Genomic DNA, 25,127 nt, shown 5'->3' with positions numbered 1-25,127 from the left:
AGGCCACACAGTAGTTTATTAGTCTTGGCAGCTCAGATTGCTGGCTGACGAGGCAAGCGGAGATGATCGCGGTTTAGTTCCTCTTCCTCCCCTCCTTGTTTTTCAGAAAAGATGTCAGATTTTCACAATGTATACAGAGTCTGAGCAAACATGCATTCATTTTAAATTATATAACCACTTCATTTGTTTGTAGGGTTGGTGCCAGTTATTTAACCGAGTGCTCTCTTTTTGTGTGTGTTCCAGTTACATTTAACTGCTGTAAGTTAACTAAGATATATTTATAATTTTCATTGGTTGTAACTTGTATGTAAATATGAAGATGCTGTATATGTAGTTCTCCTTTGCAATACTAACAAGCTGTGTGTGACAGTGATTTACTTTGCTTTTTTCTATCTTTAATATAAAACTGCATTTGCTTTTGAATACAAATATGGTACTTTTTTGGGGTGCTTTCTTTTAAAGGTACTACATACATATTGGCCTGGTTTCACAGACAGGGCTTAGACTAAGCCAGGATTAGGCCAAAGTTCAATTAGTTACATTTAAGGAATTTTTTATAAAAGTGCCTTAGAAAAAAACATTACTGGTGTGCATCTTGAGACAAAACAAATGCACTGATATATTTTAAGATCAGTCAGTGCAAGTTTCTTTCAGTTGAAACCTCTCAGACTTACGTTTTAGTCTGTGACTAGGCTTAAGCCTTGTCTGTGAAACCGGGGGAATATGTGTTTGCATTTTTGTTAAACATTTATTACATTTTGCATCGCGATTCACAGATTTCTATAAATCTGCCAGCCAAATTTGAGGAGGTGTATGTGTGTTAGAAGTAACATTGTGGAAAAACTACTTCATAAAATTCAATTTAATACAAGATATGAGAGTGTTACAATGTTGCCCATTATGGTAGCGACTGTATAAATTTGCTGTATCTCAAATATAAGCACACCTCAATGGAGTAATATTAGTGCTTTAATTTGACTGAATTTACCTAATCGTATGGTGCCAGTTTCTTCAAGCTGTCATTAATATGTTTAAAGCAAAACTTGTACAACTCTATCAAAACGATTTCTCTTTCAATTTTAATAAAATACTTATTAGCTGATAAGAACAGTCTTCAGTCAGGTATTTAATTCAGTGATATTCATTAAACAATGAATGGATAAAGATTATAAAGTCATTTTTTATTAGCTACAGTTCGCTAACAAAATCTAGTAGCTGTAAGCTTTTGTTCATGTTAATCGATAACACGGAGATGAAATGGATATGATTAAAGTTCAAGTATTGCTGTGAAGGAATGGAGATGACAATCTCACTGTCGTTGATGGCGGTGGTAAGTCTGATTCATTCAACTTAAACACAATTTTACAACTCCCTCATGTCTAATCTGGAATAAGAAGAATCTACTGTATAAACAACACAAACCTCTTTTCTTTGAAAATTGAAATGAAAATTGTATTATCTTTGTGTCAAAACTTTTCAATCAAAATGGTTCAAGCTGTAATTATTCTGAGATGTCAGTTAAGGGTGGAGATCCTGTTAGTCCAAAAGAGTTTGCAGTTGTTGCAGACGCAGAGCCACATGGATTTCCCATGCTCTTTTTTTTTTTTCCCAATCTCTTGTCACTCAGTGGATCTCTGTAAAACATTTGATGGTAAGCAGTGCCTTTCGTCATCTAAATAAGAAACCATAAGAACATTTGAGTTGTTTTTCTTCTGTGCCTTATTGGAATGGTTTTGTAAGTGATATTCCCTGGCTGGAAGAAAGTTTGGTCATTACTGATAACTAACAAAATCAGAGAAATTATATTTAAGTTGATTCATAGATTTGATGCAGGTAAGCGCTCTCTTAAAAGACTTCAGTTTCTTATTGTTTGGAGAACCCTGAAACCTCTGAATTATAAGGTTCTGCCATTTTTGTCAAAATTGAGTTATTCACACATTCTGTGGCAACTTATTTACATTATGTGACGGTTTTTTTTTTTTAAGTTGTGTATATTTTGGGACTGGTGTATGAAAGAGACCATATCACAATATGGCATGCACAAACTTTGAAACTCAACGTCTCGAAACTGCTCGGAATGCAGAACCTTATAATTCTAAGGTGACGATTTATTTTGGAATGTTCGTACACAGCAACATTTTGGCGTGACATTCTTGATTTGATCAAATGTTCTGTAAATCCTAATTTTGAAGTCCACTTATAGAAATATAAGACTTTTAGTTTTGCATGAATGTGAAAAAAGTGATACTTATTTCATAAACCTTATTTTCCTGGTAGCCAAATAACATATTCATAAATGTAAAAATGCAAACTTGTTTTTTTTAAGATTCAAACTTGAAATAAAAATGTATTTTGAATTGAGTTCTCTACAAACTTAAAAACAACCAGAACAATAGCTTTGCTGAATGAAACAGCACTTCCTCTGGACTCAAAGACTGAAAGACCCTGGACTCTTAGTGGTGTTGTATTGTTATGATATTTCCAAGCATTCAATAATAGCAACTTACTCTGAAATTGAGTTGGTGACACTGTTTGCATCTCCGGCACATAGATGGCAGTCATTTAACTCGTTCACAACCCGGCAGTGAATCCACTGAAGGAATATGATCCGGAATGCTTTTGTTGAATCACTTGGAGTGACCATTTGGAAGACTTACTGAAATAAATCAGCCAGTTCCGTTGCTTTTTGGCAGCACTTGTAATGAAAATGACAGAAGAAAACAACGCTGCTGAGCCACGTGTTACTGAAGAGGATGTTCGACTGCTAATAAAAAGAAAAAGTGACATTGAAGAGCAAATTAAAGCATACCACGACATGCTCCAAACCGTAAGTTCAAGCCAATATTTATGACTTTCAATATGCTTTGTCATTAAGCCCAAAGAGACACTAATTAACGTTAGGTCGTTCTCACAGAAGGCGTTATAAACGGCTAGATGCAGCATATAATATATATATATATATATAAATGACATTTAACGTGCCATACAGTTTGATTTTATTAAATGGTTCACTACAACAGTGAAATGCGGCGTCTCCAACCAACTGATTTGTATGGAGTCAGATTAGCGTCAAAATGATCAACATATAAGGACATACAGAGAATGGGAATCTACGTCACGCCGCGTTGGATTGTTGCCTCAGAAAATCTCTAGAACCACCCTCAAAAGTTTCCATTTTTCACAAAAAGTCGTACCGTATAAAAAATATAACAAAAGATTAAATATAACAAAAAATTCTGAAGTGAAATTAGGAAATGCTTGTGATCTGCAAGCACATCAAACATGATGGAAAGACACAATGTTGGGAATTTGTTTTATGTGTCACCAAAGTGCATCCCTGCGCTGCTCAAATACAACAGATAAGAAATATTATGATTCTCCAAAAACAAAAACTTTATTCATACACACTCTATTACTACAAAGTAAGTGCGAAATACTGCGTCCCAGCACACATGACACGATGATGCACTGTGTCGCTCTCTCAGTATCTGGTTGACATGACTGTGCATGAATTGTGGTATAACTTTTGTGTCCGTGGTTAAAACAAGATGTTCATTTTTTTCTCCGGCATCTTGATTGATGCTTGTAATGAAATTGTGGTGTGCGTCATGGCAGGCGTGGCGTACTGGTGTGTTGACTGCGCAGACTCATTGGCATGATTGAGAGCAAACGTGAGTGGTCACGGGCCTGCGGCAGGGTGTGGCCAAGTCAAAAATAAAAAATCGCTAGTTTTATTTAAATAAAGCTAAAATAGCTCCTTGTCACAAAAAATTTAAAAGGTCGCAGCTACAATGAGAAAGTAGCTAAATTTGGCGACAAAATCCCCAAATTGGCAACACTGCTCAGGAGCACACAGTGTAAACACACGCAAATCACCACAGAAAAAGCCGACCGTTTACTATTAATATATCTTTTTTTGAAAACCATCTTACATACTCTTAGAATAAAACGGACTAATATGTAAATCTCTTTAAATAAAAAAAAAAACCGCTCTGTGATTTGTCTGAGAGGCGGCAAATATTCATTATTCAGTCTCCTTCACTACAGTGGTACTGATATATGCTAACTGCTAAAACACTGGTCAGAGCAGCAGAACCATGGCTATTTTTTAAAGGGGAGAATACATAGCTAGATCTCAAACAGTGGATCATTTATCATTGTTATATATCGTCATATTGCCCAGTAAAACTGCTCATTGTAAAGAATTAAGCCATTATAGAGGTAACAGAACTTACTGTACGCTGCTTTGAAACACTGTGTATTGTGGATGCTATACAAATAAATACCTTGACTTGATTGAACCAAGTTGAAGATTCCTTACTATTAGAGATGCCGAACAAACAATGATGAAATGAATGAAACTTAATACATACAAACAAACAAGCTGCCGCAAGATAACGTTTCCATTTATAATTTTCTTCTATTTGTAGTGTGAGGGCTTACAGTTTAATGCACTGTATATAATAAACCTACAGAGATCAATTATTAAGCCACATCTTGAGTTGTTTACCATACAGAGTTTCAGTTTAACTTTCATCCGAGTTCCATAGTGAATGTAGACATTTTATATTATTTAATGTTTATATGATTCAACTTAAGATCGCGTTGGAATGATTAACGCTTACTGTATCAACATAGCGTTCATCAAAAGCAGAGATATTTCATGCAGACATTGATAATTAAGGACTATGGCATAGCCCTTATCAATGTCTGCTGGAAATACCTCTGCTCTTTCAGCTTTCTAACGCTGAAAAAAGCAAGTTTTTCACACCGACCGTGCAAAGGGCTATGGCAAATGATGTAAAGTGAGCCTTAACCACTCCAACGCGATCTAAAGTAGAATAATATAAATGTTAAATCATCAAACGTCTACATTCGCTATATTATCCAGTCTCCGCTATAGCTCCCGTGACCTAAATTCCCAGAATGCATTGCCGCTGTGACGACACATTCCCATTCTCTATAGGATAAAAGTAATTCACATGCACAAAAGCTAATTAACATGCATAAAGTGAAGTAATACTTTTACAAAATGTTTCCCAAATGAAAACATAAATAGACAGTGTGTGCACAAAGTTTCAAATGTCGCAGCGTTGCAGTTTGAGTGTATATTTTATTATTTTCCCCAGTGCTTTATGGAATTATGTATTCCACGCAGTCTTGTACTTTTATCTTTTTGTTCAATTTTCAAATACTTTTTACATTAAATAAAAGTCCTCTCTATATCAGCTCCTGGTCCCACCAATCAATTTTGAATAATAGATAGGACAAAATTGCGTAATTTCATTGGCACGTATACCATATAAGCCCACTCTGGACATCTAACACTGCAAAATTGATTTAATACTCACTTTATTGGAAGATTGTTCAGAAATCTATTAGGAAAGATAAAACAAATCAAATAAAATCTGACTATACAGTAGAGGTCGACCGATGTATCGGTTTTGCTGATTAATCGGCACCGATAGTTGATTGCTGGAACTATCGGTTATCGACAAAAATCCATGCCGATAGTTTTCCGGGTTGCGTCCATTGCTGGAGCGGCTGAGAAGGGTCTGCTGTCATTACACAGTGCGAGAGTGGCCTCTAGTGGTTGAAATCACAGACAGCACGTGCTATTTGTTTAGACATGTGATACTGCACGCTGAACAGAGCGGGAAACTTCAGACGTGGATTTAAATGCAACCGACAGAAAATCCTGCCGCGCCACAGAGCGCCATTCACATAGTTTTCCTTTAAATTACATTATATTTGTCCCGAATCGTTGTTAATGTACATAATGAATTGTGTATTGTGCGTTTTCAGCAAAACATTTGTCTTTCTGTGGCTCGAATAAAGTCTATGTGCTTCATTTATAGAGCTATAATATAGGTTGCTCTTTCTCTTTCCGTTTGCTCTGTTTTTAAACACCGAACTTCAAACTCATCCATGCCAAATTGTTCATTATTGAAGTAAACTTGTGTCCGTTTGGTGATTAAATAAACAGTTTTAGACCGCTGCTTGAGTTGAACGCAATGCGTCCGGAGTGTGTGTGATACCGGCGAGTTCTCCTAGACTCAGCGCTGCACTTTTATTTTGATTAGATAATCATCGTGTTCAAGAATAGAAGCAGTTAATGTGTGAGAGTATACATACAATATCCATAGCCTTTGTGTATATATTTAAAGATGTGCATCTTTAAGCATGACCGTTGAAATGAAATGGTAACACTTTAAAATAAGAGTCCATTTGTAGCATTAAGATTAATGAAAGCTGTGTAAGTATTGTTCCTTGTTAGAGTGTGTTAATTTCAACATTTACTATTATTTTTTATTTTTTTACTACTACTGCTAGTATGGTTCAGTACTGTTTTTGTTAATAAAGCACTATTTTAGTTTTTGTTCAGTATCAATTTTAAAACTATCGGTTAATCGGTATCGGCCTGTGTGGTCCAACCTAGCTATCGGTATCGGGAAAATCCACTATCGGTCGACCTCTACTATACAGTCAGACGTTCGATTAGACTGTAGTTGGTCTGCCCTCTCAGTTGGATGGCTGGGTTTTGCCCATAGATTTGTAAGAGTTTATTATAGCCAGTTGATCGCCATGTTACGTGCTGATATGTTATGGCTTAATATTATGCATTATAATATCTTCTAAAGACATTTCTTCATATGGTGTGTGTGTGTGTGTGTGTGTGTTTGCACAGCAGGCAGGTATAGGCATGGACGCTCCTCTGGTTGATGTGGAAGGCTTTCCTCGTGCAGATGTGGATTTGTACAAGGTCAGAACAGCAAGGCACAATATATCTTGTGAGTACACTTTTCACCTGTGTGTTAAATAATTGTGATGAATTTTCTTATGCCTTTTCATAGTAGTGAACACAAAAAGTATCATGATAATGGCATTGACATGTATAAAGGTATATAAATATGTTAATCATTCAGTAGCATAATATATATTACAGTACCATAGTTTTACCACCACTATGCCATGCTGGTGATACAGTGATTCTTTTTAAGGGAATAAATGTTTGCTTAATTTCAGTAAGGAATTGGTGTAATTCATGGTAAAACATTTATTAACCTTTGGTGCATGTTTTGGATTTCCACCTGAATTTGACATACCCAAAATTACGTTCACTCAACACACGTACAGTGGAAGTGATGTCAAATATTGGTGTCGTTGTACAGAAAAAAAATGCTCAAAATTACAAAATCTGATTACAATATTTCATAAATAACGGTCTCTCTCTTTCTATATATATACAGTACTGGTCAAAAGTTTGTTATAATTAAGATTTTTTTTTTAAACATTTTTGAAAAAAGTCTCTTCTGCTCAACAAGGCTGCAATTATTTGATCAAAAATAAAGTAAAATCAGTAATTGCGAAATATTAGAATTTAAAATACAGTGCATCTGGAAAGTATTCACAGCGCTTCATTTTTTCCACATTTTATGTTACAGCCTTATTCCAAAATGGATTAAATTCATTATTTTCCTCAAAATTCTACTAACAATACCACATAATGACAATGTAAAATAAGTTTGTTTGAAATCTTAGCAAATCTATTTAAAAAAGAAAAGAAAATCTCATGTACATAAGTATTGCTCAATACTTTGTTGAAGCACCTTTGGCACCAATTACAGCCTCAACTCTTTTTGAGTATGATGCTACAAGCTTGGCACACTTGTTTTTGGGCAGTTTCTCCCATTCTTCTTTGCAGGACCTCTCAAGCTCCCATCAGGTTGGATGGGGAGTGTTGGTGCACAGCCATTTTCAGATCTCTCCAGAGATGTTCAATCGGGTTCAAGTCTGGGCTCTGGCTTGGGCCACTCAAGGACAGTCACAGAGTTGTCCCATAGCCACTCCTTTGTTATCTTGGCTGTGTGCTTGGGGTCGTTGTCCTGTTGGAAGATGAACCTTCGCCCCAGTCTGAGGTCCAGAGCGCTCTGAAGCAGGTTTTCATCAAGGATGTCTCTGTACATTGCTGCATTCATCTTTCCCTCGGTCCTGACTAGTCCTGCCGCTGAAAAACATCCCCACAGCATGATACTGCCTCCACCATGCTTCACTGTAGGGATAGTATTGGCCAGGTGATGAGCCGTGCCTGGTTTCCTCCAGACATGACGCTTGCCATTCGGCCAAAGAGTTCAATCTTTGTTTCATCAGACCAGAGAATTTTGTTTCTCATGGTCTGAGAGTCCTTCAGGTGCCTTTTGGCAAACTCCAGGCGGGTTGTCGTGTGCCTTTCACTGAGGAGTGGCTTCCGTCTGGCCACGCTACCATACAGGCCTGATTGGTGGAGTTTTTCTCTCTCCACAGAGAAATGTTGGAGCTCTGTCAGAGTAACCATCGGGTTCCTGGTCACCTCCCTGACTAAGGCCCTTCTCCCCCGATAGCTCAGTTTGGCCGGTCGGCCCAACTTCTTCCATTTACGGGTGATGGAGGCCACTGTGCTCATTGGGACCTTCAATGCTGTCGAAATTTTTCTGTACCCTTCCCCAGATCTGTACCTCGATACAATCCTGTCTCGGAGGTCTACAGACAATTCCTTGGACTTCACGGCTTGGTTTGTGCTCTGACATGCACTGTTAACTGTGGGACCTTATATAGACTGGTGAGTGCCTTTCCAAATCATGTCCAGTCAACTGAATTTTCCACAGGTGGACTCCAGTCAAGTTGTAGAAATATCTCAAGGATGATCAGTGGAAACAGGATGCACCTGAGCTCAATTTTGAGTGTACTTATGTATATGTGATTTTTTTTGACACGTGAATAGATTTGCAAAGATTTCAAACAAACTTCTTTCTCGTTGTCATTATGTGGTATTGTTTGTAGAATTTTGAGGAAAATAATGAATTGAATCCATTTTGGAATAAGGCTGTAACATAACAAAATGTGGAAAAAGTGAAGTGCTGTGAATACTTTCCGGTTGCACTGTAACTGTTATGTGAATATATGTTAAAATGTAATTGATTCCTGTGATCAAAGCTGAATTTTCAGCATCATTACGCCAGTCTTCAGTGTCCCATTATCCTTTAGAAATCATTCTAATATGCTTATTTGCTGCTCAATTATTATTAATAATTTCTAATCATTCTTGTAACTCTTAAAGTTCTTTATTTTTTTTAATAATTTATAAAGGTTTACAGAATGATCACAAAGCTATCATGGTGGAGATCGAGGAGGCCCTTCATAAGCTGCATGCCACAGCAAGGGTCAAACCTGAGAAGGACGTGACAAAGACGGAAGTCACTGAGCCGACCGCGTCTCTGCCAGCCCCGTTTGCACTGGTGGACACTGTAACACAGGGCTCCCCTGCTTTTCAGGCCGTGAGTTTGTGCCCCATTTCTAACCTTCATATTCACAGATTTATTAAGTCAACTTAAAGTCCCCATGAAATCAAAATGAAAGTTTTTTTTGGGTGTTGGTATCAATATGTTAGTCTTAAAGTTATCTATAAGGCAGTGTGCTCCAAAACAGTGACAAAATTCGCATTTAGAAGATATAAGCATTCAAAGCTTGCAGTTCGTCACTTCCGCCAAAACGGCTCAACGATTTTTTTGACGTCACATCGTCAAATGCTCTCTAGAATCCGAAGCCCCGCCCCCTACACTATAAAATAGACGCTGGAGCCGCGGCTGAAATCGGTCACTTGTCGACAGAATTAGTATTTTCTGTACAGTGAATGGCACGTAGTGCACTATATAGGAGACAGGAAACGATTCAAACAGTGTAAATATGCTTTCCATTGAGGAAAAAAAGAAGTCTGGTTTGGCGCTGTGTCCCGCTAACCACCGCACCGCACACACACTCTGCTCCGGTCCAGAGACACGATAGCACGGAGCGGATCACACGCACGAGTCGGCGCAGACCACAAAATGTTTGAGCTATTTGAATTCTACACAGAATGCTATATTTTATAGCAATATGGATGAGATTGTGGCTGGTATACTCTGTCAAATGAGGCTTTACGGAGCTCAACGGCTCAGAACGGCTCTAGCCCAAGCTGTGGGCGAACGCTATTGGCTATTTTAAAAAGGGGCGGGGCTGCTTGATATGTCCCGCCCTGTCTTCCTGTTTCAGTTCAAATGACGTCAACACATAGAGTAACACTGCGTGTTTCTAAGCATTTCAGGGGACCTTTAACTTGTTTGCTTAATACATCTAAAATCAGTATCAGATGATTTACATTAGTAAAATGTTGCAACCTTTAAATGCTTTTCATGTTGACTTGTATATTTTATATTTTTTAGTTATAACATATAATGACTGCATGTTAACTGTTGCTCATTGGAAGGTTTATTTCATTTCATAGTAGTACTTAAGTCTCTTTTTGAGTCGAAGCACAAACTGATTACGCAACTAGAGAGTTTAAAACAGATGTGCAGCACTTTACAAAGTGGCTGATTGTTCATAGTGGATTTTTCATGAGTAAAAACTTTCATTGATTTCAGTTTTCTTCTGTTTGTAGGGTCTGCGAGTCGGTGATGAGATTATAGAGTTTGGGTCTGTAAATACACTAAACTTCAGGAATCTGCGTGACGTCGCTTCTGTTGTCCAACATAGTGAAGGGGTTTGTTGTAACTCGAAGCTCTTTCCTTTAAGTTTAAAACTGTAGCTCAGTTACTTACTCTTTTTATTACTTTACATTCCTGTTTATGTACTACGTGATTCAGTTTAATTTTGTCTTGGTGAATTATTTCTCTTTACTCTAGAAATCCCTACGTGTTGGATTGCTTCGAAGTGGACAAGAAGTACATCTTAATTTGACTCCGAAGCAATGGTCTGGTAGAGGACTACTGGGGTAAAGAATGTGTTTATTGTATTAATTCATTTTAATTAGGAAAATATCAAGGTCATTATTAATGGCATTTTTATTCTGTTAATAGGTGCAACTTAGTACCTCTCCACAGATGACCAGTGAAAGGACGAGGATCATCTTTATGCCAAACAGCACACCTCTTTTGCACTAAATAAATTTGCAGTGGGTTAACTTTAATTTTGCTTTTGCATTCATTGTAAAATTACCAAGGAGAAATGACAGACTATTCAGTATCAGACTTACTTAATCTGTCAGAAAGGATGAACAGAGAATTTATTTGCAAGGTTTTCACTTACCCTTTTCTCCTTTTAAATGTCTTGCATCCATTTTTATTTTTAAATTCTTGTTCTAAAATTGGTGCATTGTGGAACAAATCTGGCAAGAGGATCTGCAAAAGTTCTTAACATTTTAATGTTAAAGCAGCTGAATGGTAAGACCAGAGTCATTCTGAGTTCTGATGTATGAAGCTGTATTCGCTTTGTTACAGTTGCATTAGAACAACACCAGGGTGAGTAAATAATGTCTGAATTTTCATTTCTGGGTGAACTATCCTTTTAATATGTGTGATAAACACATTACAGTGTCCTTATATGAAAATCAGATTCAAAACTGACTTGGAAACCTGTTATCATGCCTTCATTTTTTTTCCAAATGCCTTATAGTTTCATATAAATATGAATTATTACATGTTAAAAACTATGATAAAGTAAATCATTTAAATATCTCATTGTGTGAAAACGATTTTTTATTTTCAAAAAATGATGATGGTCTCCCATTTGTGGCGTCAGTTTCCCCACACCAAACAATTTTGCCCCTATGAAGTTTAGAGATATCTTGCATGGATTTTTGACTAGTCAAAATGTACTTACTGATATCTTGTACCATCTTTCTTACTAGTCAAATTATAACTGCACGTATCTCTAATGATCATGTTGACTTGTCAAAACAATTGTAACTATCTAAAATGTAATTGTCAAACCAAAGCATTAAATGATAAATTGGCTTGCCATATCTTATTTATAGAGGTGTGTGACTACATACGGTTGGGATTTCTAAAGCAGCTGAATGGTAAGACCAGAGTCATTCTGAGTTCTGATGTATGAAGCTGTATTCGCTTTGTTACAGTTGCATTAGAACAACACCAGGGTGAGTAAATAATGTCTGAATTTTCATTTCTGGGTGAACTATCCTTTTAATATGTGTGATAAACACATTACAGTGTCCTTATATGAAAATCAGATTCAAAACTGACTTGGAAACCTGTTATCATGCCTTCATTTTTTTTTTCAAATGCCTTTATAGTTTCATATAAATATGAATTATTACATGTTAAAAACTATGATAAAGTAAATCATTTAAATATCTCATTGTGTGAAAAAGATTTTTTATTTTCAAAAAATGATGATGGTCTCCCATTTGTGGCGTCAGTTTCCCCACACCAAACAATTTTGCCCCTATGAAGTTTAGAGATATCTTGCATGGATTTTTGACTAGTCAAAATGTACTTACTGATATCTTGTACCATCTTTCTTACTAGTCAAATTATAACTGCACGTATCTCTAATGATCATGTTGACTTGTCAAAACAATTGTAACTATCTAAAATGTAATTGTCAAACCAAAGCATTAAATGATAAATTGGCTTGCCATATCTTATTTATAGAGGTGTGTGACTACATACGGTTGGGATTTCCTTTAACCTGTAAATGGCATTTAATTAGTAAGACTTCACATTTAAAATATTAAGTTTTGACTACTCCAATCAAATTCAAGATATCTACAAAGTTAGGCTATTTTGAATAGTATTGTTTTAGTTTCAGGTATCAAAAACACATTCTGGATATCTTTAATGATGAAAAGATACCTGTAATCAGAATTCTGACTGGTTGAATAACAATTAGGGATTCAATGTAAATTAAAGTAATAACTGGATTACAAATATCTTGACACGTCATAATCGCTAACAGATATCTGGAATTGTAATTTTGACAAGTAAAAAGTAATTTACGACTACCGAAGCTTTAAATGATTAAACGTCTTGCCATAGCCTCCTGACTCCCAGCTATGGAGTTTTGACATTATATATATATATATATTTATTATATTTTGGGATTCAATTTAAACTAATGTATGCTTTTATGTAACTAATTTTTAAAAAATGATGACCAGTTTTAAAGAAAAAAATTGGATGACTAACTACTCTAAACCTTTTATGCAACTGGCCCCAGGACTTAAAGCGTGTTTATTATGCATTTTGGGAGACAACAAGTGAATAGGGAAGGAAATTGTATGTCAATATTCCTATGAAATATGAGATATTTTGAAAATCTTGCCAATTATTACTCCCATTATTACACTTCTTTTTTTTTTCCATTACACGTTGCCCCAAAAACAGATTAATATGCAAATTAGATACCGTTTATATGCTACATCAAACCCGTTTATGGCAATTTTACACTCATATTGCATAAAGCAAAGCGGCATATCAAATCATTCTGTTATGTCTTTTATAACATAGTGGAGAATCATCTTTATATAAAGTTTGGTATAAAAAATGATTGGTGATTTTAAAAAATCCCACTGTTTTTGCCTTTCCACGTCTATTCATGTATTTTAAAGTCCTGGTGTCCTCTACAGAGGACACAGCAGAAAATTAACCATGTAGTAACCAACCTTTTTGACATTGATTACCATTCGTTTAACCACAGTTTTACTACAAATACCATGGTTAAACTATGGTTAGTATGGCAAAACCATGGTCAATTTGTGCTTACCGTGGTTTAACTATATTAACCTTATAGTAACTATAAAACCGTGGTCAATTTGTGCTCACCGTGGTTTAACTATAGTAACCTTATAGTAACCTTAAAACCGTGGTCAATTTGTGCTCACCGTGGTTTAACTATAGTAACCTTATAGTAACCTTAAAACCGTGGTCAATTTGTGCTCACCGTGGTTTAACTATAGTAACCTTATAGTAACCATAAAACCGTGGTCAATTTGTGCTCACCGTGGTTTAACTATAGTAACCTTATAGTAACCTTAAAACCGTGGTCAATTTGTGCTCACCGTGGTTTAACTATAGTAACCTTATAGTGACCTTAAAACCGTGGTCAATTTGTGCTCACCGTGGTTTAACTATAGTAACCTTATAGTAACCATAAAACCGTGGTCAATTTGTGCTCACCGTGGTTTAACTATAGTAACCTTATAGTAACCATAAAACCGTGGTTAATTTTCGTTAGGGAATAAAATATTTTTCAAAAATGTTACATTGGTTGCATTGCTTTCTATACAGGGTAAAAAAAAATCAATTTACTTATTTTTTTCTTATGCTCTAAACAATGTAACGACTTTGGGGGAAAAAAATACTAAATTCACCAAAAAAAAAAAAAAATCTGGTATTTTTACTTTGTACGAACGTCACGCAACGCGCACGACTCGAAGTTCCCGGATGGAGTTTCATCGCCATATTTAGTCGCCGGCAGGATACGAGGATTTCAAGCTGCTGTTGCTACACCAAGTATCCCGATATAACACATCTTTTCCGTTTTCTGCACCATTTGCACCCGTCTGTACAAACAGACAGCGTCTCTGACCTTCACCCTGTCCACCTCCTCGCGGTCCCCGGTAATCATGGCAGATCGAGAGCACTTGGTTTATCAGGCTAAGCTAGCAGAACAAGCCGAGAGATACGATGGTGAGTTGATGTTTTTGGGCGTTATAAATGTGTTGTCACGCTCTTGAATTACATCCGAGGGACAGCAGTAAACAGAGGGATGTCGTATATTCACACGTGTCACGTCCAGGAGAAATGGCAGGAAAAATCCAGTAAGAGCTGTTGTTTTGGAAAGGCCCGAACTAGCTCAGCCCAACCCCTGCATTGTTCGCGAGCTAAAGCCAATGTTGATCTGTGCTCGCGCTGCTAAGATCTGTTGTGTACAATCTACGAGTGGCGCATCTGATATTGTAACGTTACTGTAATCAGTTGATCGGAGATTGTGTGATTCAAAATCGTGTGGTTTTCTTTCGCTACACATGATCTGAATAAAATCAGACTGCGTTGAGATTTTAGCTGATGCAATGATGACTAGCCTGAACCCAGCTGGTTATTCTGACTGCTGTTATTGGATATTTTTACTGTATTCATGTTTTTATGCACCTCGATGTTGACATTTTGGACAGTACGTGGTATTTCTCAGTCATTTTCACTGGTGCATTAAATATGTCACGGGATCATTTAAGATTTTAAGAAAAAAAATCCATTAAAACCATTATCTGATTATGGAAAAATGCTTAAATGTCAGGAAAAAAATATTGGTTAAACCAATTATTGCTTGTTCTGTACTTGTGTATGATTTGATGTTATTATGCATGTCACAATGTGAAAGAAAATATCTGTCATTGAGAGTTACACAATTTTATTTACGCAGAAGTGAAATTGTTTGAGCTAAATAGCATCTGCTACAAACATTACTCTCATCTGAGCTTACTACTTCGTACATGCATTTTTTTTTTATTATTAAGCCACTCAGTACCCAGTCTGTGACATTCAGTGTTATGTACTATATTTATCATTTAGTTTGACCTTTGCACTCCAGATCTTTGATGGCGGGTTTGCTGTGTGTCATTAAGATGATTCTTCTGTGTTTCAGAAATGGTGGAGTCTATGAAGAGCGTTGCAGGAAAGGACACCGAGCTCACGGTGGAGGAGAGAAACCTGTTGTCGGTGGCGTATAAGAACGTGATTGGAGCTCGACGAGCCTCCTGGAGGATCATCAGCAGCATTGAGCAGAAAGAGGAGAGCAAGGGAGGAGAGGGCAAACTCAAAATGATCCGCGAATACAGACAAGCGGTGAGACTGCATGGAGCCTTAAAGGGATAGTTCACCCAAAAATGGGAAGAAGCGTAACAATTTAAGTGAAGCATTTAAAACTGTCCGAGAAAGACGCAAGAATCATTACAAGCACCGACAGCGAGAGACTGTTTAGGATTGCATCGCATGTCTTCGATGAGAAGAGGACGGGGGGATTGTTGCTGGTTTACTCTAGGGCTGGGTATCGATTCAGATGTCTCGATTCGATTCTCGATTTTTTGATTACATTCAGTGAATATAGTTTTAATACAAATGCTATTGATATTTCTAAAAAATGAACAGTAAACATCAGTTTACAAATGGTGAATTAATAAAAAGAAATTAAGAACCACATGCCTGTATTTTAAACCTATACTTTTTTTTGTATGGGTCCTTTTTTAAACAATAATAGGGTCCTATAAAATGTTCTGAATTTTTCTGGTAATCAGATGAAGGCAATTCGTGTTCATATCATCATATAGTGAGACGGCAGAAGCTGAAAACACTGCGAGCGTCATCCGCGCTTTGGTATGTGTGTAGTAAACAAAACAGTGCGCCTCGCCATTCATTCATTGCGGAAATCATGGCACCTTATGCGTGATATCAAATGCTTCTGCAGATATTACAGTATTACTATAGCATTTCACCTGAGCTTTGCGAATCGCGCGTATGGCCATGATAAGTGCTGAATGAATGACAGGATTTCTGTTGTAACATCGCGCAAGGTAAATAAGGGTGACATCTAGAGGAGAAGACTAATGATAAGATTCACGTTAATCAGATCTTGTTTTAAATGTGTGCTGAAATAAATCCCGGAAAAGATCGATTCACGGCTTTTGAGAATCGATATCGAATCGACGTCATTTTAAAAAAACGATAAATCGAAAAATCTATTTTTTTGCCCAGCCTTAGTTTACTGTACGATGATTTGAAATCTGCTTGTTAACCAGGGTTCAAAGTCAAAAGCGCGAGGAAAATCTGCGCTCGTCAGTTGCTCAGTCACATTTTTATGAATTTTTACAAGGCATGTGACAGTGCGATACGTATTCGTAATGAGACTTATTTATAAATCTGTTATTGTCAACGAAAAGGAAGCATTGAAGTCTTCCTGCGTGTTTCCTCCAAAATAAAAGTTGAGAAAATGCAAGAACTCGTATCAACATTCATAAATGTTAGTATTGTTGTAATTTCACTGTTGTTCTGTAAAATAAAATAAAAAGACAATAATAATTATAATAATAATCATTAAAACTGTTAATACATTTATTATAGCAATCACGCATATAGTGTTCAAATTAAGATCTGTAATATTTTCTTATGTTTTAAAAGAAGTCTCTTCTCAGCAAGGCTGCTTTTAATTGTACAGTAAAAAACAGATGCCTGATTCTAGAAGGGGGTCTTGATGGCCAGAAAATATGATTTTACTAACTTATTAATTTTAAGTTAAATTGTGCTTTGTTGGTATAATGTCTGCTAGAATGTTAAAAATGTTCGGTGTTCAATATTTTTAAATTGGTGTTTTGTAATAGATTTTTTTTTCTTTGAAAAGCAAGACAAAACAGTAAAAAGCACATTTTGGCTATTTAATTTATGCAATGGCGAGAAAAGAAAAAAAAACGTTTTCGGTATTCGGCCTTCGGCCCAGTGTTTCATTTTGTTCGGTTTCGGCTTTGGCCAAGAATTTTCATTTCAGTGCATCCCTATTATATACATTTAATAAACGTTTGTTCTTTATAATACCTTAGTGCTTGTTTCTAACACTTCAATCCATCCCTTGAAATGCCTTGTCTTGAGTCGTGAGTTTTATGTCTCAGAAACAGTAATGTGTGCAGTGATCTAGATGTACATGATGCCATAATCACTCTGCGGTTTCTCGTCTTATCTTTTGCAGGTTGAGAATGAGCTGAAATCTGTTTGCAGTGACATACTGGATGTACTGGACAAACACCTCATTCCTGCAGCCAACACAGGAGAATCCAAAGTTTTCTACTACAAAATGTAGGTGTTTGATGAAACAAAGTGCATGCATTTAAGACTTTATAGGTCTCTTAGATGGGTGAGGTTCTGCATGCTAAATATATGACATGAAACCTGGCTTTATTTCTGTAGAGCATAAAACGTTTGCCTCATGTAGGTCATGGATTTGATTCCCAAGAAACGTGCATAATTATTAAATGTACACCTTGAAGCATACTAATCATGCACACTAAATTGTTTAGGATTTAAGGGCCTGCCAAATGCAGTCATGTAAATGTAAGGTTTTGTAGGGCTTTATCAGTACATTTAGAAATTGATCCCCTGAAATGTTAACATTTATTTTTTTGTTTGTTTTAAAAAGCAGTGCTTGCTTAAAGGGATAGTTCACCCAGAAATGAAAATTAGCTGTTAATTTACTCATCCTCAGGCCATCCAAGATGTAGGTGACTTTTTTTTCTTTTCTTCAGTAGAACAGTAAAGATGATTTTTTAGGTGAGACTGTGGCCCTTGGTGATTCATAAAATGTAAGTCAACGAATACCATCACTCTTTTCCCACCGGTTAATCGACGTGTGTCAACACTGGTAATACCGGTATCACCGTTGGGGTTGGGGTGGGGGGTGTTAGTTTGTTTGAGTTTCCCTATTTTCTTCGTTTTCAAATGGCTTGTAAAAGTGCGCATTTTACTTTCACTTTCAAATTAGCGGCAATTTGGCGTCAAGCAATTGTTCGTTTGAGTTTTCCCTCTTTTCCTCGGATTTCTTGGCTTTCAAATAGCTTGAAAAAGCGCCGTGCGCGTTTTACTTTCACTTTCAAATTAGCGGCAATTCATTCAATTCAAGCAGCAACAACAAAGTCAAACTCAGAACTTTTATTAACAAAACGAATAAAAATACACCATATATGCCTAATAAAATAACAAATTACTTAGGCTAAAATCAGCAAACACTGTGGAACCAAATAAATAAGAAACGAATGTTTAAAAAAACTTCCAGTCAATAGGCTTTTCAAAATCTAAAATATTGCCAAACAGGCACCTTGTTTTTCTCACCTCACTCTTGACAGTCAGCTCGACTCGCTCGCGCACGGTTCAGCACGCTGCATTGAGCGATTCGTTTTTAAAAGTGTCTGTCCTCTAACTGAACTAGGCTAAATTATTTTTGTTACTATAAATCAAAAAGACAGTGGGGGGCGGCTTAACACCGGTATAACCGTCTATCGCTGGAAGCCTGATACACGTAGCTCCCGACGATAAATTGAGGTCTTATGAAGCGAAACAATCATTCTGTGCAATAAATTAAACATTATTACCTGTAATCCAGAGCCTCAGGCAAATGCGGAAGTCTGATTCTTTTCCACAGGCTGGTTCTTTCGGACAGTTCATTTCAATGAGCCACTTCAAATAACTGATTCACCAGTTCGTTTACATAATCACATGATAACAATGTATATGCAATTATATTATTAAAGGGGTCATAATTGAGAAATTTTAACCAAACTATGTTACAGACTTTTCATTAAGACCCTAAAGAATCATATCAACTTGTGGAAAATTGGCATCCTATGAACCCTTTAAAGGGGTCATGAACTGCCTTTGTTTTTTTGTACTATTCTCTGAGGTCCACTTATAAAGTTATCAAGATTTTTACATAAAAATTCAGAAGTAATAGGCTATTTTCTGTCCTTTTTTGACCCTCCTCATCGAAACGGATTGTAGAGTCGGAAGTAAACACCCACTGGTATGATTTGTTTTTTACACTACCATTGAGAAATTTTAACCAAACTATGTTACAGACTTTTCATTAAGACCCTAAAGAATCATATCAACTTGTGGAAAATGGGCATCCTATGACCCCTTTAAAGGGGTCATGAACTGCCTTTGTTTTTTTTGTACTATTCTCTGAGGTCCACTTATAAAGTTATCAAGATTTTTACATAAAAATTCAGAAGTAATAGGCTATTTTCTGTCCTTTTTTGACCCTCCTCATCGAAACGGATTGTAGAGTCGGAAGTAAACACCCACTGGTATGATTTGCTAACAGCTGTGTGTGTTTGACAGCCTATAACAGGGGTGTCCAAACTCGGTCCTGGAGGGCCGGTGTCCTGCAGAGTTTTGAAGGCAGTGATAATGACAGGAGGTCTGAGAATGCAGAAACTTTAGCTACAACCCTAATTAAACACACCTGAAGCTAATCAAGCTCTTACTAGGCATACTAGAAACTTCCAGTCAGGTGTGTTGAGGCAAGTTGGAGCTAAACTCTGCAGGACACCGGCCCTCCAGGACCGAGTTTGGACACCCCTGGCCTATAGCCTTCATAGATGGACGCTGCTGTGAATTAGGTTAATAAAGCATAAATTCTCAGTATATGGGTCAAAGAAGAAAAAGGGTTTAAGCATAAAAACAATAAATGTAATACTGCTTTAAATTGATGTTGTTGTTACCCCCCCCCCAAAAAAAATTTAAAAATCTGTTTAATTTAATTGCAATTTTGTTTTTGTTTTTCTGAGCAAAAAATAAATATCATACATTTTTCCCTGATTTACAGAAGAGACCCACTAAAATGTCATTCAGTGTAACAGTCTTGTCAGGCATATTTACAACAAAAGTCAATTTACTTTCACCCCAAATACTAATTAGTAAAATTTGCCACGATCCTAGGTTTTGTCCATTTGTCAGTAAGAATTTTTACTCGTTTAAAACACAATCAAATTTAATATGCTCCCTTATTCTTTTATATATTTTAATATGTACACGTCAGAATAAGCATGTTTGAATTTTTACATAAATATTGTGTTACACTGAATGACAATGTAACATTATTTCAACCAAATTTTGACATTTTATTCTCCAAAAACTTATTTGAAACCTTAAAAGTAGACAATTTACTTACATTTAATGTGCTTTCTATGGACATAAAATCACTTTTGTCAATTTCTTTTGATGCGGACATCTTAACGTCTGTGACCCATGTATCAAACGATCTGTAATAACGGACAAAGTGATAGTGACCATGCAATAAAAACAGTTACTCACACTCGTGAGGTGCGACATTACTGTCAGATCCAATATAGTCGACACCGCATCGTCTTTTAGTTTCAATCTTTCTGAAAATCCAGCATTGAATTGTGCCTTGTTTGTAAATGAATCGGCGGTAAAATGAAGTGAACAAAGGACCGAGTCGGAGTCTGAAAGTGATTTCTGATTGAGCAACTTGTAGATCTGTGCTGCTCGAGCCGCAAAACGTTTCAGACGCTTCAAAAGAATGATTTGTTTGTGAACCAGACATTTTTGGGTGAACTATCCCTTTAACTGCATAATAGTTATTTTCTCTCTTCTTTTCTTTTCATTTCTTTTTTTTTTTTTTTAAAGCAAAAAAGGCATGTGAATACCCAGAAAATGTGCATAGTGTGTGTTTTAATGCTCCAGCATACAGTAGCCTGCTTTATTCATTATACCGGTGTTGTCTATTTTTGAACACATTTCTGACGGCAGGAGCTCAGAATAGTAGCTAATAAGAAGATAATGAAGCTCTTCACCCACACTAGGTTCTGTGTCTTGTGTGTTTGCAGGAAAGGCGACTACGACAGGTACCTAGCAGAGTTTGCCACGGGTAATGACAGGAAGGAAGCAGCGGAGAACAGTTTGGTGGCGTATAAAGCTGCCAGTGACATTGCCATGATTGAGCTCCCCCCCACACATCCCATCCGGCTCGGCCTCGCTCTCAACTTCTCCGTCTTCTACTACGAGATCCTTAATTCCCCCGACCGCGCCTGCAGGTTAGGCTTCTTCTCTCCTCGCTTAAACTGTGTTTTTTGACTTGCTTCGGTCCAATATTAATATGCACAGACACCTATGGCTAAGCAGTGTTATTTTAGTGTAACTGATCTACTCGTATAGTTTTATTCATATTTTTATATTTTATATTTTCTGTTTTCGTTTTAAATTTAAAGTAATTTATGCTTGTTTTTTTTTAATCTCCATTTTTATTTTTTTTTATAAATTTGTATTTCACTTATAGTTTGAGTTATTTTAGTACATCAAGTTAAACTGAATGAAAATATTATTTTTTATAAAATATTATTTTACACGTAATTATTTTTTTTAATGGTTTCGGTTTTAGTTAATAATCCTATGGCTATCATAGGTTGATTCCTAAATATGTGTGATAAATGTGGCTGTGTACATCCTAAAAGTTTAAAATCATTTGCATATATATTAATGATTAATAATGTTGACATTATACATTAAATATTAATGATTAATAATGTCATCACATTGCTGGAATATTTGCATTTTAGATTCCCAACAGCAGCGGTTCCTTGAGAAGACCCCCGTTTTCTGACACAATATTTGAAGCCTGCTAATATATCAATCTTATTTAAAAGACAATTGATATTGATTGATATTATCAATTTAACTGCAGGATGAGAACATGAACTGATTTGAGCTGAATAATAACACTTGTCTGAATTCATAATTGATGTGCTGTAGAAAATAAACACTGGTATTTTCCTGTTTATTCATGTCAAGCTGCTTTGAAATATTGTCTATATTGTATAAACCGCTATAAAAATAAATGTGACTTATTGATATATTAGCAGAAAATGGGAGTGCTGATTTCTAAAAGCAATTAGCCGTGATGCATTTTGTGATTCCAGGTGTTTAATAAAAACAATAGTTATTTAGAGAGAAAAATAAATATGATTTCAGTCTACATCTAAGTTTTGTGTTTATCATTTCAAATGAGATCTTTTTAATTGGGGAGTAATTTATTATATTTTTTTATTCATTTTAATACTTCATGGTGCAGCCCCCTGGTTGAGAACCACTGCCTTATGGGAAACCCCTCTGAAAAAGCCAGTCTGACTCTCCTCTCGCTCCTCCAACAGGTTGGCGAAGGCGGCGTTTGACGATGCGATAGCGGAGCTGGACACGCTGAGTGAGGACAGTTACAAGGACTCGACGCTCATCATGCAGCTGTTACGGGACAACCTGACGCTCTGGACCTCAGACACACAGACTGCTTTTGTGCTCCAGGGTCACAAATGCACTTACTCAGAGTGTTTGTGTGATGTGGCTTGACTTCAACTTTGTGTTTCAGGCTTAAAACATGGAATGTGTGGAGTTTGTCTTATAGTGTGCAGCTTAACCTATCAATGCCACTGTAATAACAAAGACTCATTCTTTTTTCCCCTCAGGTGAAGAACAAAATAAAACAGCGCTGCAAGATGCTGAGGATGAAAAGCAGTGAGATGTGACCGCCAACATGCTAAACCCCCTTATCTCCATCTGTCTGTCTCTCTGTCTCTCTCTCTCTCTCTCTCTCTCTCTCTCTTCTCTCTTTCAGTGTCTCTCGTGCATCTCTGTCTCTCAGGGAAGCTCATGGTGTCATAGAGAAGAGTTCAGATGATGAATGCTGGTTCTGTCCATCCCTGTCTTTCACTTCATCTTTCCCCGTCTCGCTCATTATTTCATACCTTTGCTCTTACCTATCAGACCATCTACACAAGTTCGGAATAATTAAGACTTTTAATGATGTTGAAAGAAGTCTCTTCTGCTCACCAAGGCTACATTTGTTTGATACAAATAGATTAAAAACAGTAAAATTGTGAAATATTACATAATTTGATTATATAATTTTTTTTTGATGCAAAGCTGAATTTTCAGCATGATTACTCCAGTTTTCAGTGTCACATGATCCTTCAGAAATAATTCTAATATGCTGATTTTCTCAATTATTAGGATGCATTCAATTGCTCAAAAGTAAATTGCTCATATAAATGCTGCTCTTTTGAAATTCCTATTCATAAAAGATGGTTTCCACAAAAATATTAAGCAACAAAAACAACATTGATAATGACCATTATTAATAACTGAGCACCAATAATATTTGAGCAGCAAATCAGCATATTACAATGTTTTCTGAAGGATCATGTGACACAGAAATAAATTAAATTTTAAAACATATTCAAAATAGAAAAGTTATTTTAAGTTGTAATAATATTTCCTCAATTTTACACTTTTTACTGTATTTCTCATCAAACAAACGCTTGTTAAGAGAGACTTCTTGCGCAAATAATCCCAATTATTCCAAACTTTTGACCGATAGTGTATATTTTTGGGAGGTTTTAGGGTTTTATTGTATTTTATTTTTTTTATCTTAAGTGTTTTTTCATTAACTCTTCACTTAGATCTTATATGATTATAGGAGGCCAGAACGGAGAGTTTCCTCTGTAAGGTTTTTCTTCCTGTTACAAGATCCCTGAGAATCACACTTTTATTACAATAGTTTGCTCATATTTCTTCATCAGTGTTGTTCTGTCAGTTGTTCAGCTCAGTGGCCATTATTGGAGGCATTTATTGTTATTTTCTTGAAAAGTAGAAACACAAGCCATTTATCATAAATTTACCCTCAAAACATTTCCTTAAAAGCGAAGTGTTTAATAATGTGTGTATAATATATATATATATTTTGTCAGCAGGTTCTCTGTCTGTGGTATTGTGTGATGTGGTCCGTGACAATGGGTTAATAACTATAACGCTTTTCAAGCTTTTAGGAAATGAATGCAACTCTCGCCTCATCGTTATTCAAAGGCTGCTGCTGCAGAAATATTGCTGTAGAGCCATACATAGGATGGCTTTTTGTGTTTTAAGGGAGGAAAAAACATTTCTCAAGATCAGGTGCAAAACAAGCACGATGCATTAGTTTTCCTTCAACTGAATATGAAGTGAAACTCTAGTTAGGGATTTAGGTGACACTTTACAAAAAGGGTTCATTTATTAACATTAGTTAACCGTATGAGTTAACAGTGAACAATACTTAAACGACATTCATTAATCTTAGTTCAATTTTAACACTTACTAATACATTTTCTAAATCAAAATTGATCAAATAGTCAATGCACGTGAATTAACATGAGTAAATGAACAGTCGTTTAATAAATGCTATAGAATGTGATCACACTATTTGGTAACAGTCCTTGTTACACGTACTTACTATTAAAATAAAAAATAATTATGCATAACTACATGCAAGTAACCCTAAGCCAAACCCTAACCATATAGTAAGTACATGTGGTTAATTAATATTACTCAGTACTTAAATGTATAATTACACTGTAACAGGGACGCCTTAAAATAAAGTGTAACCCAGTATTTGAAGGTGTTCTTATTACACTGTCATTATGCAATTAATTACTATGTAATATGAATTAACATGCATTTACTGTAGAATTTTAGGTTTGTAATTTTGTACAATACTATAGTAAATACAGTAATGTGCAACAAGGATACTGTAAAGGTAAGCAAGTTACCAAATATTCTGCTAATTGCTAGTTCATGTTTGTTAATGCATTAATGTTAACAAATGAGACTCTGTGAAGTGTTACCAGGATTTATTTGTGTGTCTCCTCTGGGTCTGACTCTTTCTCTCTTCTGTCAGCATCCTCGTGTATTTCTTCTGTTTCTTCAGTACATGTAAGTTGAATC

General features: G+C 36.1%; 2 protein-coding genes across 3 annotated transcripts; both read left to right on the top strand.

Annotated features, from left to right (window-relative positions):
* Nucleotides 1–2,589: 2,589 nt before the first annotated feature.
* psmd9 (proteasome 26S subunit, non-ATPase 9) lies at nucleotides 2,590–10,984 on the top strand. 2 transcript variants are annotated; one of them, XM_016231425.1, is made up of 6 exons: nucleotides 2,590–2,827; nucleotides 6,692–6,791; nucleotides 9,127–9,314; nucleotides 10,457–10,558; nucleotides 10,701–10,789; nucleotides 10,875–10,984. In XM_016231425.1, the coding sequence occupies exons 1-6, from the start codon at nucleotides 2,702–2,704 to the stop codon at nucleotides 10,900–10,902; spliced, it is 633 nt and encodes a 210-aa protein (XP_016086911.1). In that variant the 5' UTR covers nucleotides 2,590–2,701; the 3' UTR covers nucleotides 10,903–10,984. The 2 variants fall into 2 exon arrangements, with proteins under 2 accessions (XP_016086911.1, XP_016086910.1); XM_016231424.1 differs by having other exon boundaries at nucleotides 6,689–6,791.
* Nucleotides 10,985–14,246: 3,262 nt separating this feature from the next.
* Nucleotides 14,247–23,217, top strand: LOC107550184 (14-3-3 protein epsilon-like). Its single transcript, XM_016231423.1, has 6 exons — nucleotides 14,247–14,507; nucleotides 15,463–15,662; nucleotides 17,554–17,660; nucleotides 21,209–21,415; nucleotides 22,529–22,661; nucleotides 22,838–23,217. Exons 1-6 carry the CDS (start codon nucleotides 14,444–14,446, stop codon nucleotides 22,895–22,897), a joined length of 771 nt encoding a protein of 256 aa, XP_016086909.1. The 5' UTR covers nucleotides 14,247–14,443; the 3' UTR covers nucleotides 22,898–23,217.
* Nucleotides 23,218–25,127: the final 1,910 nt, after the last annotated feature.

Source organism: Sinocyclocheilus grahami, unplaced genomic scaffold, assembly GCF_001515645.1.
Source record: "Sinocyclocheilus grahami isolate Dianchi unplaced genomic scaffold, SAMN03320097.WGS_v1.1 scaffold390.1, whole genome shotgun sequence".
In the NCBI taxonomy this organism is placed as follows: domain Eukaryota; kingdom Metazoa; phylum Chordata; class Actinopteri; order Cypriniformes; family Cyprinidae; genus Sinocyclocheilus; species Sinocyclocheilus grahami.
The sequence above is the reverse complement of the archived record's forward strand: the minus strand, read 5'-3'. Positions and strand labels throughout refer to the sequence as shown.

What these genes read in the sequence shown, in the direction of transcription:
- psmd9 (XM_016231424.1), top strand. Translation starts at nt 2,702, where the DNA reads ATGAAAATGACAGAAGAAAACAACGCTGCTGAGCCACGTGTTACTGAA. An exon ending in TTGTCCAACATAGTGAAGGG is followed by an intron (nt 10,559 to 10,700) that starts GTTTGTTGTAAC and finishes TCTTTACTCTAG; the next exon opens with AAATCCCTACGTGTTGGATT. An exon ending in TCTGGTAGAGGACTACTGGG is followed by an intron (nt 10,790 to 10,874) that starts GTAAAGAATGTG and finishes TTCTGTTAATAG; the next exon opens with GTGCAACTTAGTACCTCTCC.
- LOC107550184 (XM_016231423.1), top strand. Translation starts at nt 14,444, where the DNA reads ATGGCAGATCGAGAGCACTTGGTTTATCAGGCTAAGCTAGCAGAACAA. An exon ending in TCCGCGAATACAGACAAGCG is followed by an intron (nt 15,663 to 17,553) that starts GTGAGACTGCAT and finishes TATCTTTTGCAG; the next exon opens with GTTGAGAATGAGCTGAAATC. An exon ending in TCCCCCGACCGCGCCTGCAG is followed by an intron (nt 21,416 to 22,528) that starts GTTAGGCTTCTT and finishes CTCCTCCAACAG; the next exon opens with GTTGGCGAAGGCGGCGTTTG.